Source organism: Equus caballus, chromosome 26 (assembly GCF_041296265.1).
Source record: "Equus caballus isolate H_3958 breed thoroughbred chromosome 26, TB-T2T, whole genome shotgun sequence".
NCBI classification, from domain to species: domain Eukaryota; kingdom Metazoa; phylum Chordata; class Mammalia; order Perissodactyla; family Equidae; genus Equus; species Equus caballus.
This window is the reverse complement of record NC_091709.1, coordinates 45,478,933-45,491,735: the sequence shown is the minus strand read 5'-3', so window position 1 is coordinate 45,491,735 and position 12,803 is coordinate 45,478,933. Positions and strand designations below refer to the sequence as shown.

At 45.1% G+C, this 12,803-nt stretch overlaps 1 protein-coding gene across 4 annotated transcripts in view; it reads right to left on the bottom strand.

The window, feature by feature from the left end:
• The window catches only part of LOC100146156 (cystathionine beta-synthase-like protein), a 41,095-nt gene extending 38,675 nt beyond the window's left edge, over positions 1-2,420 (bottom strand). For 3 of the 4 annotated variants that reach the window (XM_023630247.2, XM_070252236.1, XM_023630246.2), the window contains exon 1: positions 302-2,420. In XM_023630247.2, the coding sequence (XP_023486015.2) occupies positions 302-434 (133 nt within the window). In that variant the 5' untranslated portion in view covers positions 435-2,420. The remainder of the gene's footprint in view (positions 1-301) is intronic. The other variant, XM_070252240.1, reaches the window with a different exon arrangement.
• Between the last annotated feature and the right edge of the window lie 10,383 nt (positions 2,421-12,803).

The window sequence follows — 12,803 nt, the reverse complement described above, 5'->3', positions numbered from 1 at the left end:
GAACCCTGCCCGCCCCCAGATCCCCAATCTGCCCCCGGGACCCCGCCTCCACCCCACCCCCACGGCCCCGCCCCCATGCCCCACTCTCCATTGACGCAACCAGGGGCCCCCATCCCCCTCTTCTCTCCCCCAACCTTCCGGACCCCTGACGGCCTCTTCTCCCGACCCGGACCCATGCTTCCCCTCTCCGCTCCCCCGGGACCCTGGCCCTATCAACACTACCGCCCGCCCCCGCACCCCGCCGGACCCGCGAAGTCCTGGCCTGGTGCCACCGCTCTGTACCCGGCGTCCTGAGGGTTACCTGCTCTCTCTGCGGAGCGTAATGAATATTTATTCATGAGGTTTTTTTTCTTTTTGAGGAAGATTAGCCCTGAGCTAACATCTGCTGCCAATCCTCCTCTTTTTGCTGAGGAAGACTGGCCCTGAGCTAACATCCGTACTCATCTTCCTCTGCTTTATAAATGGGACGCCTGCCACAGCATGGCTTGCCAAGCGATGCCACATCCCCACGTGGGATCTGAACTGGCAAACCGGGCCACGGAAGCTGAATGTATGCAATTAACTGCTGGGCCACCTGCCTGCCCCTTACTGATGAGTTTTAAAGCGTGTGGCCTCCGGAGAAGGACCGGTAGGACAGGAAGGACCGGCCCTGCAGCGGCTTAGCACGACTCACTTCAGGCCCTGGGCTTGCAGGTGCCCGGAATACTCAGTGCCTCGCCATCCGAGCTCCCTATCTGCTGGCCCGGTGACCGCTGCCCCGGGGCAGGGAAGGCCCTGAGCCCGAAGTCCAGAGCCGCCTAGAACAGAGATGTCACGCAGGCTCTCCCCATCAACCGGACCCCAGGGGCTGCGGGAGGACAGTGCCCGAGGCCCTGGGAGGGCCGGAGCTCACAGTATTCCAAACCCACGTGCTCTTGACTTGTAAGGAGCCCATATCTCGAGGTGACTGCGGCGGAAGGGAGGACCCCTGACCCCTGAGTTTCTCGGGCACCTGGAGTGACTGGCAGTGGAGGGAGGTGTCGCCAGGCCGGGCACAGGGAGGCGCAGAGGTATTTACCAAGCACCTTGTGCTTCCGCTTCATCCTCAATTACTTAGCAAGCCCGCGCCACGGGCCCGCCTTTGTACCAGCCCTGAAACAGCGGGAATCCAGACAAACCGGGCCCCACCGCTGCGCTGTTCCCATTCCGGCCGACAGGCTCAACCACACTGTCATTTTATAATAAAATTTCCACGAATGAGAACTGATGTGAGGAGCGACCAAGCCGGCAACGTGGGAAGAGACGGGAATGGGAGCCAGTCTTAGATGAGGCGGTGAGAAGTCCTCTGGACAGGCACTGGTGCGGCCTGAGGAGCCAAGTCTTGCTCTGGGGGAGGAAAGCTGCAGCCATGAGAAGTGCGGGGGCAGGAACAAGCTCAGGGGGCTAGAGGAAGGTGGGAAGGTGACGTGGTTAAAGTTGGGGGGGGGGTCAGGGCGGGGCAGGGGAGGCTCCTGAGGGCCTGCAGGCCAGGGGCATCTGGGCTTTAGCCTTGGGGAGGGGACACTCTTGGAGGGTTTCCTGCTGCGGAGGTTTTGACTATGCTCTGAATTATTTTATCTTGGCATCACTTCAGACTGTGTCACAAAAGTGGCAAGAATAGTGTAAGGATTCCCAGATTCTCAAATGTTAGACTTTTACCAGCCCCTGGAAACTGTGAGTGGGACCTTATTTGCAAATAGGGTCTCTGAGGATATAATCAACTGAAGATGAGGTCACACTGGGTAAGGGACGGGAGTGCTAAACCCAGTATGACTGGTGTCTTCATAAAAACAGAAATGGACGTGGGCCCACGGAGAGGAGGAGGCCATGTGAAGACAGAGACAAAGATGGAGTCCGTGGCCAAGGCAAGCGCTGCCAGCACCACCAGGAGCTGGAGGGGCAGAAAGACCCTCCCCGGAGCCTTCGGAAGGAGCAAGGTCCTGCTGACACCGCCAGAAGCGAGAGACAGCAAATTTACGTGTTTTAAGCCATCCGTGTTTGTGGTAGTTTGTTATGGCAGCCCAAGGACCAAAAAAAGAAAAATTTAAAAAGATTTTTGACATGATTTCTGACTGTCAGACAAGTGGCAAGAAGAGTACAAAGAATTCCCAGATGCGCTACAACCAGCTTTTCCAAATGTTAGATTTTTATTACATTTGCTTTGTGCTTCTCTGTCTCTGTCTGTGTCTCTCTCTCTACATATAATACCGATCTAAGTATCCATCATCTATTTATCTGTCATCTATCCATCTAGTTTTTCTGAATGGTTGACAGTAAGTTGCAGACAGGATGTCTGTTTATCCCTAAAGACTTCAGTGTGTATTTCCTAAAAACAGAGATGTTTTCTGTAACCACAATACAACTGTCAAAATCAAGAAGCTAAAACTGCTTTAAAGAAAATAAAGTCTTAAAAAAATAAACACACAAAAAGGTCAACATTGCTACAAACCTATGATCTAATCAACAGACCTTACTCAGACTTTGCGAATAGTCTCAACAGTGTCCTTTATAGCAAATCCACCCTCGGTGGCCGTGTTTCTCTAGTCATTCTTTGTATTAAGACACTCACATTTTTGAAGTGTACAGGGGAGACATTTTTCCTCGTGGTTAGACCCAGGGGATGCGCTTTTGCTGGAAGACCACGGGAGGGATGCTGAGTGACTGTGACCTGTCGGGCACCCGCTGTGTGTCCCATCTCTGGCAGTGTTAACCTGGGCCACTTAGTTAAGGTGCTGTCTGCCAGCTTTCTCCACTGTTGCTTTTGTTAGTAGTAGCAAAACTTACCGTTTTTACTATTTGCCACTGATAAGTATCTGTAGGGAGATACTTTGAAACTATGTAAATACTCTGTTACTTCGCAAACTCTCACTCTCTAGTTTTAACATCCTTGGATGATTTGTGTCGGAACCACTTTAGACTAAAATGGTTGCCAAGTGGTGATTTTTCTAATTCCATCATTTCTTTTATATTTATTGTTTGGCATTCCACTATAAGGGTTTTTCTTCTCCCTCCATCATTTATCTATTCATTTTTGTATACCAGTGTGGATTCATAGATTTTTTTAAACATATATTTTACCATTGAAAGCACACAACCCAGTGGTTTTTGGTATACAAACAATAATATTTAGTATTCATGGAGTTGTGCAACCATCATCACAATTTAATTTTAACATTTGTGTCACTCCAAAAAGACACCCTGTACCCATTAGCAGTCACTCCCCATTCCCCCTCCCAACCTCCCAGCCATAGGTAAAACATAGCTCCTTGTTTGCATTTCTATCAGTTAGATTCGTGGATTCTGGCTTTATTATGTAGGTTATAATAAATGTCTGTCGTGATGGAGTTTGCTGCCACTGCATCCAAGTTCCCTAAGGGCCAGCGGAAGAGCGTGAAGCTCAGCAAGTGGCAGGTGGTTGCGGCAGATGAGGGAGGTGTGTCTGGGAGACGCAGGACCCGAGGCTGCGTCTTCCCAGTACAGGACAGGACAGCAGGAAATGTTTCTGCACCCACAGGGTAATAAAGCAAACAGGAGAAGAGCTAATGAGAGGAGCAGCCTGCGCCTCTCCCACCGGCAGTTCCAGGTCTCAGAGGTGATGTCTTCAGCCATTTCTTTTTTCATTCCTATGGTATTCATCTCCATAATGCAGACAACATCCTGCATTTCTTTTTCTTGATTGATGAACTTTAGACAATATCTATTTTATACAATAAACATAAATGCTAGTTCTTGTTCCAATAACATTTTTTCATAAAAATCTTTGAAAAATTTTATTGAGGTCACTTATAAATATATATGCACCCAACACAGGAGCACCAAATTTTGTAAAGCAACTATTAACAAAACTAAAAAGAGATATCAACAACAATACAGTAATAGTAGGGGACCTCAACACCCCACTAACACCAATGCATAGATCATCCAGACTGAAAGTCAAGAAGGAAATTGTAGAATTAAATGAGAAACTAGACCAGATGGACTTAATAGATCTACAGAGAACACTCCATTCAAAAACAGCAGGTTATACTTCTCTCAGGTGCGCATGGAACATTCTCAAGGATAGACCGTATGTTGGGAAACAAAGCAAACCTCAACAAATTTAAGAGGATCGAAATAATATCAAGCATCTCTTCCGACCATAACGCTATGAAACTAGAAATCAATTACAAGAATAAAGCTGGGAAAGGGGCAAAGATGTGGAGATTGAACAACACGCTACCGAACAACCAGTGGATCATTGAAGAAATTAAAGGAGAAATCAAATATTATCTGGAGACAAATGAAAATGAAAACACGCCATACCAACTCATTTGGGATGCAGCAAAAGTGATCCTAGGAGGGAAATTCATCAAAATACAGGCTCACCTCAACAAACAAGAAAAATCTCAAATAAGCAATCTCAAACTACACCTAACAGAATTAGAAAAAGAAGAAAAAACAAAGCCTAAAGTCAGTAGAAGAAGGGAAATAATAAAAATTAGTGCAGAAATAAACAATATTGAAACAAAAAAGACAGTAGAAAGGATCAATGAAACAAAGAGCTGGTTCTCTGAGAAAATAAACAAAATTGAGAAACCCTTAGCCAGGCTAACAAAAAAAGACTAAAATAAATAAAATCATAAATGAAAGAGGAGAAGTCACAACAGATACCACAGAAATACAAAAGATTCTAAGAGAATACTATGAAAAACTATATGCCAACAAACTGGACAACCTAGAAGAAATGGATAAATTCTTAGTCTCATACAACCTCCCAAACTGAATCAGGAAGAAAGAGAGAATCTGAATAGACCAATCACAAGTAAAGAGATTGAAATAGTAATCAAAAACCTCCCCAAAAATAAAAGTCCAGGACCAGACGGCTTCTCTGGAGAATTCTACCAAACATTCAAAGAAGGTTTAATACCTATCCTTCTCAAACTGTTCCAGAAAATAGAGGAAGATGGAGCACTCCCTAATACATTCTATGAAGCCAACATCACCCTGATCCCCAAACCTGACAAGGACGACACAAAGAAGGAAAACTACAGGTCAATATCACTGATGAACATAGATGCAAAAATCCTCAATAAAGAATTGGCAAACCGAATATAGCAATACGTTAAAAAATCATACACCATGATCAAGTGGGATTTATACCAGGGACACAGGGATTGGTCAACATCCACAAGTCAATCAACGTGATACACCACATTAACAAAATGAGGAACAAAAACCACATGATCATCTCAATAGACACAGAGAAAGCATTTGACAAGATCCAACAGCCATTTATGATAAAAAAAAAAAAAAAACACCTCTCAATAAAATGGGTATAGAAGGAAAGTCCCTCAACATAATAAAGGCCATATATGACAAACCCACAGCCAAGATCACACTCAATGGGGAAAAACTGAAAGCCATCCCTCTGAGAACAGGAACAAGGCAAGTGTGCCACTCTCCCCACTCTTATTCAACATAGTACTGGAGGTTTTGGCCAGAGCAATTAGGCAAGAGAAAGGAATAAAAGGAATCCAAATAGGCAATGAAGAAGTGAAACTCTCGCTATCTGCAGACAACAGGATCTTATATATAGAAAGCCCTAAAAAATCCATTGGGAAGCTACTAGAAGTAATCAACAATTACAGCAAAGTTGCAGGGTACAAAATCAACTTACATAAATCAGTTGCATTTCTGTACTCTCATAATGAACTAATAGAAAGAGAACTCAAGAACACAATCCCATTCACAATCACAACAAGAAGAATAAAAGATCTTGGAATAAATTTAACCAAGGAAGTGAAAGACCTATACAATGAAAACTACAAGACTTTCCTGAAAGAAACAGATGACAACATAAAAAGATGGAAAGAGAGTCCATGCACATGGATTAGAAGAATAAATATAGTTTAAATGTCCATACTACCCAAAGCAATCTACAGATTCAATGCAATCCCAATCAGAATCCCAATGACACTCTTCACAGAAATAGAACAAAGAATCCTAAAATTCATAGGGGGCAACCAAAGACCCCAAATTGCTAAAGCAATCCTGAGAAAAAAGAACAAAGCTGGAGGCATCACAATCCCTGACTTCAAAATGTACTACAAAGCCATAGTGATCAAAACAGCATGGTACTGGTACAAAAACAGGCACACAGATCAACGGAACAGAACTGAAAGCCCAGAAATAAAACCACACATCTATGGACAGCTAATCTTCGACAAAGGAGCTGAGAACATACAATGGAGAAAAGACAGTCTCTTCAACAAATGGTGTTGGGAAAACTGGACAGCCATATGCAAAAGAATGAAAGTAGGCCATTCTTTTACACCATTCACAAAAATAAACTCAAAATGGATTAAAGACTTAAAGGTAAGACCTGAAACCATAAGACTTCTAGAAGAAAATATAGGCAGTACACTCTTTGACATCAGTCTTAAAAGGATCTTTTCAGACATGTCTTCTCAGACAAGGGAAACAATAGAAAGAATAAACAAGTGGGACTTCATTAGACTAAAGAGCTTCTTCAAGGCAAGGGAAAACAGGATTGAAACAAAAAAACAACCCACCAACTAGGAACGAAGATTTGCAAGTCACATATCCAACAAAGAGTTAATCTCCATAATATATAAAGAACTCACACAACTCAACAACAACAAAAAATCAAACAACTCGATCACAAAATGGGCAGGGGATATGAACAGACATTTCTCCAAAGAAGATATATAGATGGCCAATAGGCACATGAAAAGATGCTCATCATCACTGATCATCACGGAGATGCAAGTGAGAACTACACTAAGATAACACCTTACACCCGTTAGAATGGCTAAAGTAATCAAAACAAAAAATAAGCAACGTCGGAGAGGTTGTGGAGAAAAAGGAACCCTCATACACTGCTGGTGGGAATGCAAACTGGTGCAGCCACTATGGGAAATAGTATGGAGATTTCTCAAAAAATTAAAACTAGAAATATCCATATGACCCAGCCATCCCACTACTGGATATCTACCCAAATAACTTGAAATCAGCAAATTCAAAGAGACCCATGCACCCCTACGTTCATTGCAGCGTTATTTACAACAGCCAAGACACGGAAGCAACCTAAGTGCCCATCGGCTGCTGACTGGATAAAGAAGATGTGGCATATATATATATATATATATATATATATATGGGAATATTACTGAGCCATAAAAAAGGATAAAATTGTCCCACTCACAACAACATGGATGGACATTGAGGGTATTATGTTAAGTAAAATAAGCCAGACAGAGAAAGACAATCTCTGTATGACTCCACTCATATGTGGAAGATTAACAAACACAAGGACAAAGAGAACAGATTAGTGGTTATCAGGGGGAAGCGGGGTTGGAGGGTGAGCGTAACGGGTGAAGCGGTGCACCTATAACATGACTGACAGATAATAAGGTACAACTGAAATGTCCCAAGGTTGTAAACTATCATAACCTCAATTAAAAAAAATTATTGAGATCATATTGGTTATACCATTGTGTAAATTTCAGGTGTACATTATGTTTGTTTCAATAACTTTTCATTTGTAACAATTTTACTGATACAATTCACATACCATGCAATTCATCCATTTAAAGTGTACAATTCAATGGCTTTTAGTATATTCAGAGTTGGGGAACCATCTCTAGTCAATTTTAGAACATTCTCATCACTGTGGAAAGAAACCTCACACCCCACACCCCTTAGCCAATGCTTCCACACCCCCAGCTCTGGGCAACACTCATCTTTCTGTCTCCAGATTTGCCTGTTCTGGACTTTTCATATAAATGGGATCATATAATATGTGACCCTTTGTGACTGGCTTCCTTCATGTGGCATCACATTTTAAGGTTCATGCATGTTGTAATACAGAAGAGTACTTCATTTATTTTTATTGTCTAATAAAACACTATCATATGGACATCCCATGGTTTATTTATCCATTCATCAGTCCATGGACATTTATGTTGTTTCGACCTTTTGGCTGATTAATATTGCTATGAATGCTCATGTACAAGTTTTTGTGTGGACATACATTTTCATTTTTGGGGGGTATAAACCTAGGAACAGAAATACCTGGGAAGAAACTGCCAAACTTTTCCACAGCAGCTATACCATTTTACATTCCCACTAGGAATGTATGAGGGTTCCAATTTGTCCACACCCTCACGAACACTTGCTATCATTTGCTGGTTTTTGGTTTTGTTTTATGGTTTTTTTGCTGAGGAAGATTAGCCCTGAACTAACATCTGTGCCAATCTTCCTCCATTTTGTATGTGGGTCGCTGCCATAGCATGGCTGACAAGTGGTATAGGTCTGTGCCCAGGATCCAAACCGGCAAACCTGGGCCGCCAAAGCGGAGCCCACTGAACTTAACCACCAGGCCACAGGGCCAGCCCCTATCATTTGTCATTTTGATCATAACCATCCTATTGGGTTTGAACTGATATCTGACTGTGGTTTTGATTTGCATTTCCCTAATGACAAATGGTGCCGAGTATTTTTCACGTGTTTCTTGGTCATTTGACTTCTTTGGAGAAACGTCTATTCAGATCCTTTGCCCACTTTTAAATTAGGTTGTCTTTTTGTTGTTGAGTTGAAAGAGTTCTTCATATATTCTGGATACTGGACCCTTGTCAGATATATGATTTGCGAATATTTTCTCCCATTCTGTGGGTGTCTTTTCACCTTCTTGATAGTGTCTTTTGATGCACCAAGTTTTCAGTTTTGATGAACTCTAACTTATCTTTTTTTTTTCTTTTGTTGCTTGTGCTTTTGGTATCATATGTAAGGAGCCAGTGCCAAATCCAAGGTCATCGACATTTACCCCCATGTCGTCTTCAATGAGTTTTATGGTTTTAATTCTTTTTAATTCTTATATTTAGGTTTTTGATCCATCTTGATTTGACTTTTTGTACCTGGTGTGAGGTAAGAACCCAACATCAGTCTTTTGCACGTGGGTGTCCAGCTGCCTCAGCACTATTTGTTGAAGAGACTATTCTCTCCCCATTGACTAGTCTTGGCACCCTTGTCAAAAATCAATTGACCAGGGGCTGGCCCCGTGGCCGAGTGGTTAAGTTCGCACGCTCTGCTGCAGGCGGCCCAGCATTTCGTTGGTTCGAATCCTGGGCGCGGACATGACACTGCTCATCAAACCACGCTGAGGCAGCGTCCCACATGCCACAACTAGAAGGACCCACAACGAAGAATATACAACTATGTACTGGGGGGCTTTGGGGAGAAAAAGGAAAAAATAAAATCTTAAAAAAAAAAAAAATCAATTGACCATACATGTGCCCATAGGGTTTCTTTCTAGATCCTCAATTCTCTTCCATTGGTCTATATGTCTATCCTTATGCCAGAACCACACTGTTTTTATTATTACAAGTTTGTACTAACTTTTGAAATCAGGAAGTGCAAGTCTCCCAACTTTGTTCTTCTTTTTCAAGATTGTCTTGGCTATTTGGGGTCCCTTGCCATTTCTTAAAAATGTTAGGATCAGCTTTTTCATTTCTGCAAAAATGCCGTGAGGATTATGATGGGGTTTGCATTGAATCTGTCAATCGTCTTGGGGGAGTACTGCCATCTTAACAATATTAAAGCTTCCCATCTGTCAACACGGGCTGTCTTTCCATCTATTTAAGTCTTCTTTAATTTCTTTCATCAATGTTTTGTAATTTTCAGTGTACAGGTCTTGCACTTCCTTGGTTACATTTATTCCTAAGTATTTTATTCTTTTTGATTTGGGCAGTAAGTCTGCTGGCCCATGAACATGGGATATCTGTTTACTTAGGTCTACTTTTACCTCTTCCAACAATGTTTTGTCATTTTCAGAGTATAAGTTTTGGACTCAGTAACTTTTTACACTATCTGTCAACTCTTCACGTTGTCAAACAAGCCTGTGAGGGTTCCTACTGACTCCTCTGCTTGTCCTTCTTCCCACCACGCATATCTGACCCTCAGTTACTAGCACTATTGCTACTAGTAACAACTAACCATATTGAGCACTCACCATGCATGTGCCTGGAATGACGAACTCTACCTTTACCAACTAATGGAATCCTTCTAACAATCGTAGGAGGTGGGTACAATGAGGCTTGGAGAGGTCGAGGGACTGGCCCAATGTCCACAGCTAAGCCAGGATTAGGACCCAAATTCTGACTCCTGCATCTCTGCTTTCCCGGCTGAACTTCATGCCTTTTCTGCAATGACAATCAACACAACCTTGGGATATGTCAGGTTGAACCACATGAAATTGCTGGTGTTGGATCTTTTGTGACCTATAAAAAGCAATTTCATGTGATTCAACATGTTAAAAAAAAAAAGACGTGGGATTTGAAGCAGGTGTCTGGATGTTTGTGCACCAGGTGCGGGTGGGGATTTTCTGAGCTAAGGCCCTGCTGTGTAGGGTTTGACCATGCTCCCGGAAGAAGCCCCAGCTGTGAGTGAGCCGGCACCCCTGGACATGCCTGGCATCTTCTGAGCAGAAGACTGCAGTTCTGTCCTGAGATGGAGGCTCCGTTTTGGGGGCTTGAGCTCTTTTGCTCACTTTAACAGCAAGTCCCAAGGGGGATGAAGGGTTGGTCCCCTTCCCAGGAGCCATACCACTCCGTCTGCACAAGCCATCAGGCCTGTTGGGTCCCGGGCTGGTCTGATGAGCCCTGGGCAGGGGCCTCTGCTGACAGGCCCCGTGGACTTGCAGGGGCTGCCTTTTCAGCTCTGTCCTACTGCTCCTGGAACAGGTGCATGGGAAGGCCACCACCTGGTTGGCCTCAGGACCGTTTGGTTGAGAAACTCCCATCACATAAGATGCGGTGGGCAGCAGAGGCCTTGAGCTTCACTGTCTCTGAACTTTGAAGAGAAGAAGGTGACTTCAGCTTTGGATGTTCTCTCTCAGGAATTTACGGGGGAGGAGAGTTACATTTTCCCAGTTCTGGCAGTTATGGACAGCTAGCCTTGTTTTCACTTGATCTCTCCCACAGCTGCGGGGGAGCCTCCCTGGGGCGAGTCTGAGCTCCTGGTCTGAGCTCCCGTGAGGCAGGATGGGGGGCGTGGTCTCAGCCTCGGCTGCCGGGCAGCCCTTGAGCTAATTTCAGCCTGGTTCCCACCTGTTCAGAGCCTTCCTGGGGTGGAAGCCGACTGTCCATCCTGGAACCAGGAGGAGCAGCGGAAGAGGGAGGACAGCCTTGAGGAGGGTGGGTGCACTCCCCAGCCCACTCTGGACCACCACCGGCTTCCGCCCAGGGGGCTGAGAGAGAACACTGAGGAATGCTGGGGGTGGGAGTCATCCCTTTAAATCCAGCATTGCATTTCCTCGAGGAAGCCACATGTACTACGGTCAGGTGACGCTGCCTCCTCTCCTCGCTGCCCCCTCCCTCCTCATGCAGGAGAGGTGTGGAGCATCTGCTCAGTGGATGACGAGGCTCCGACAGCGACTTGTCCATATTTCTCGACTGGAGGATTTCTCTTCTGTTTAAAAGGTGCAAACGCTGGGGACTTACCCTCTTTTCTCTCTTGTGCTGGGAAGCCCGAGCTGTGTACTAAATGCAGAGCATGCAGATTGTGACCTGCTGAGTGAGGGCACAAGCCCTCCACACGTGGTCAGCAGGTGGCTCCCTCAGCATCCGAGCTTCAGCTTTGGGGAAGTGAAAACCCTGGGGTCGTTTTGATTGAAGGTGCAATTCCGTACACCCACGCAGTGAAAGTAGTCAGATTTCTTACTTACAGATGCCAGTGTAGGGGCGCAAAGAGCTGGGAAAGAGCGTCCTCCGTCCGGGTCCCTAGCGAGCAGGAGGTAGACAGAGGGCAACACCCGTTATTGATAAGGTGGGTGGGGCGGAAGTCACTAACATTTCACAGGCTCACCTCTAAGCGGTTATTTTAAAAGGCGCCCTGGGAACGGCAGAGCGGGAGCTTTTGGCGGGCGTCCTAGGCTCAGGTCCTTATCTAACTGTCCCAACTCTGGGTGTGAGCAGGGTTCTCATACCGTGAAATGCTGAGGCAGCAACTCAGAAAAACGAAAGTTCTTTTTCTCGTCACATCTGCCACCACGGGCCATCCTGGTGGCGGGGCATGCTCTGCAGACCTGGGCTGACCCCAGGTCAAACCACGGATGGAGGTGGTACCACAAGTTCTTTGGGCCTTAACACCCAAGTTCACGTTCTCCAGTCAGCTTTCTCAGTAACAAAGCTCATGAAGACAAAGAATTCGACTGAAGTGAAAGCCCATGGAGGTCACCTTGAGTGTCCACTCCCCCTCCCACCTCGGACCCGCCTGCGAATCCTGTTGGCTCATATGCCGGGCACAAGGATCTATAACAGACCCACGGGACAGAAGAGAATCCAGAGCGGACGCGTGGGCTCTGATTCCCCACAAAGGCACCCCCAGCTCAGCAGGGAAAAGCCATGGTCTTTATAGTACATGGTGCTGGAGCAACTGGACACCTGTGGAGAAAAAGAACCAACCTCACATCACACACACAACACGACTGGAGAGAAATCACAGACTTGAATGTGAAAGGTGGTCACCAAAGCTCATGGCAAAGACGGAACACAAGCAGGAACCTGGGGAGGTGACGATGCTTCCATATGAGCCAGGGAGCACTGTCCATAAAAGGAAGATTGATGGGTTGGACTAGATTCAGTTTAAGGACACGTGTTCATCAAAATACACCTGGAGAGGGGGAAAAGGCAAGCCATGGGCTGGGGGACATACATGCAACACACATCAGCCCAGGCCTCATCTCCAGACCATGTAAAGAACTCCTAGAAATAAATAAGAAAAAGACA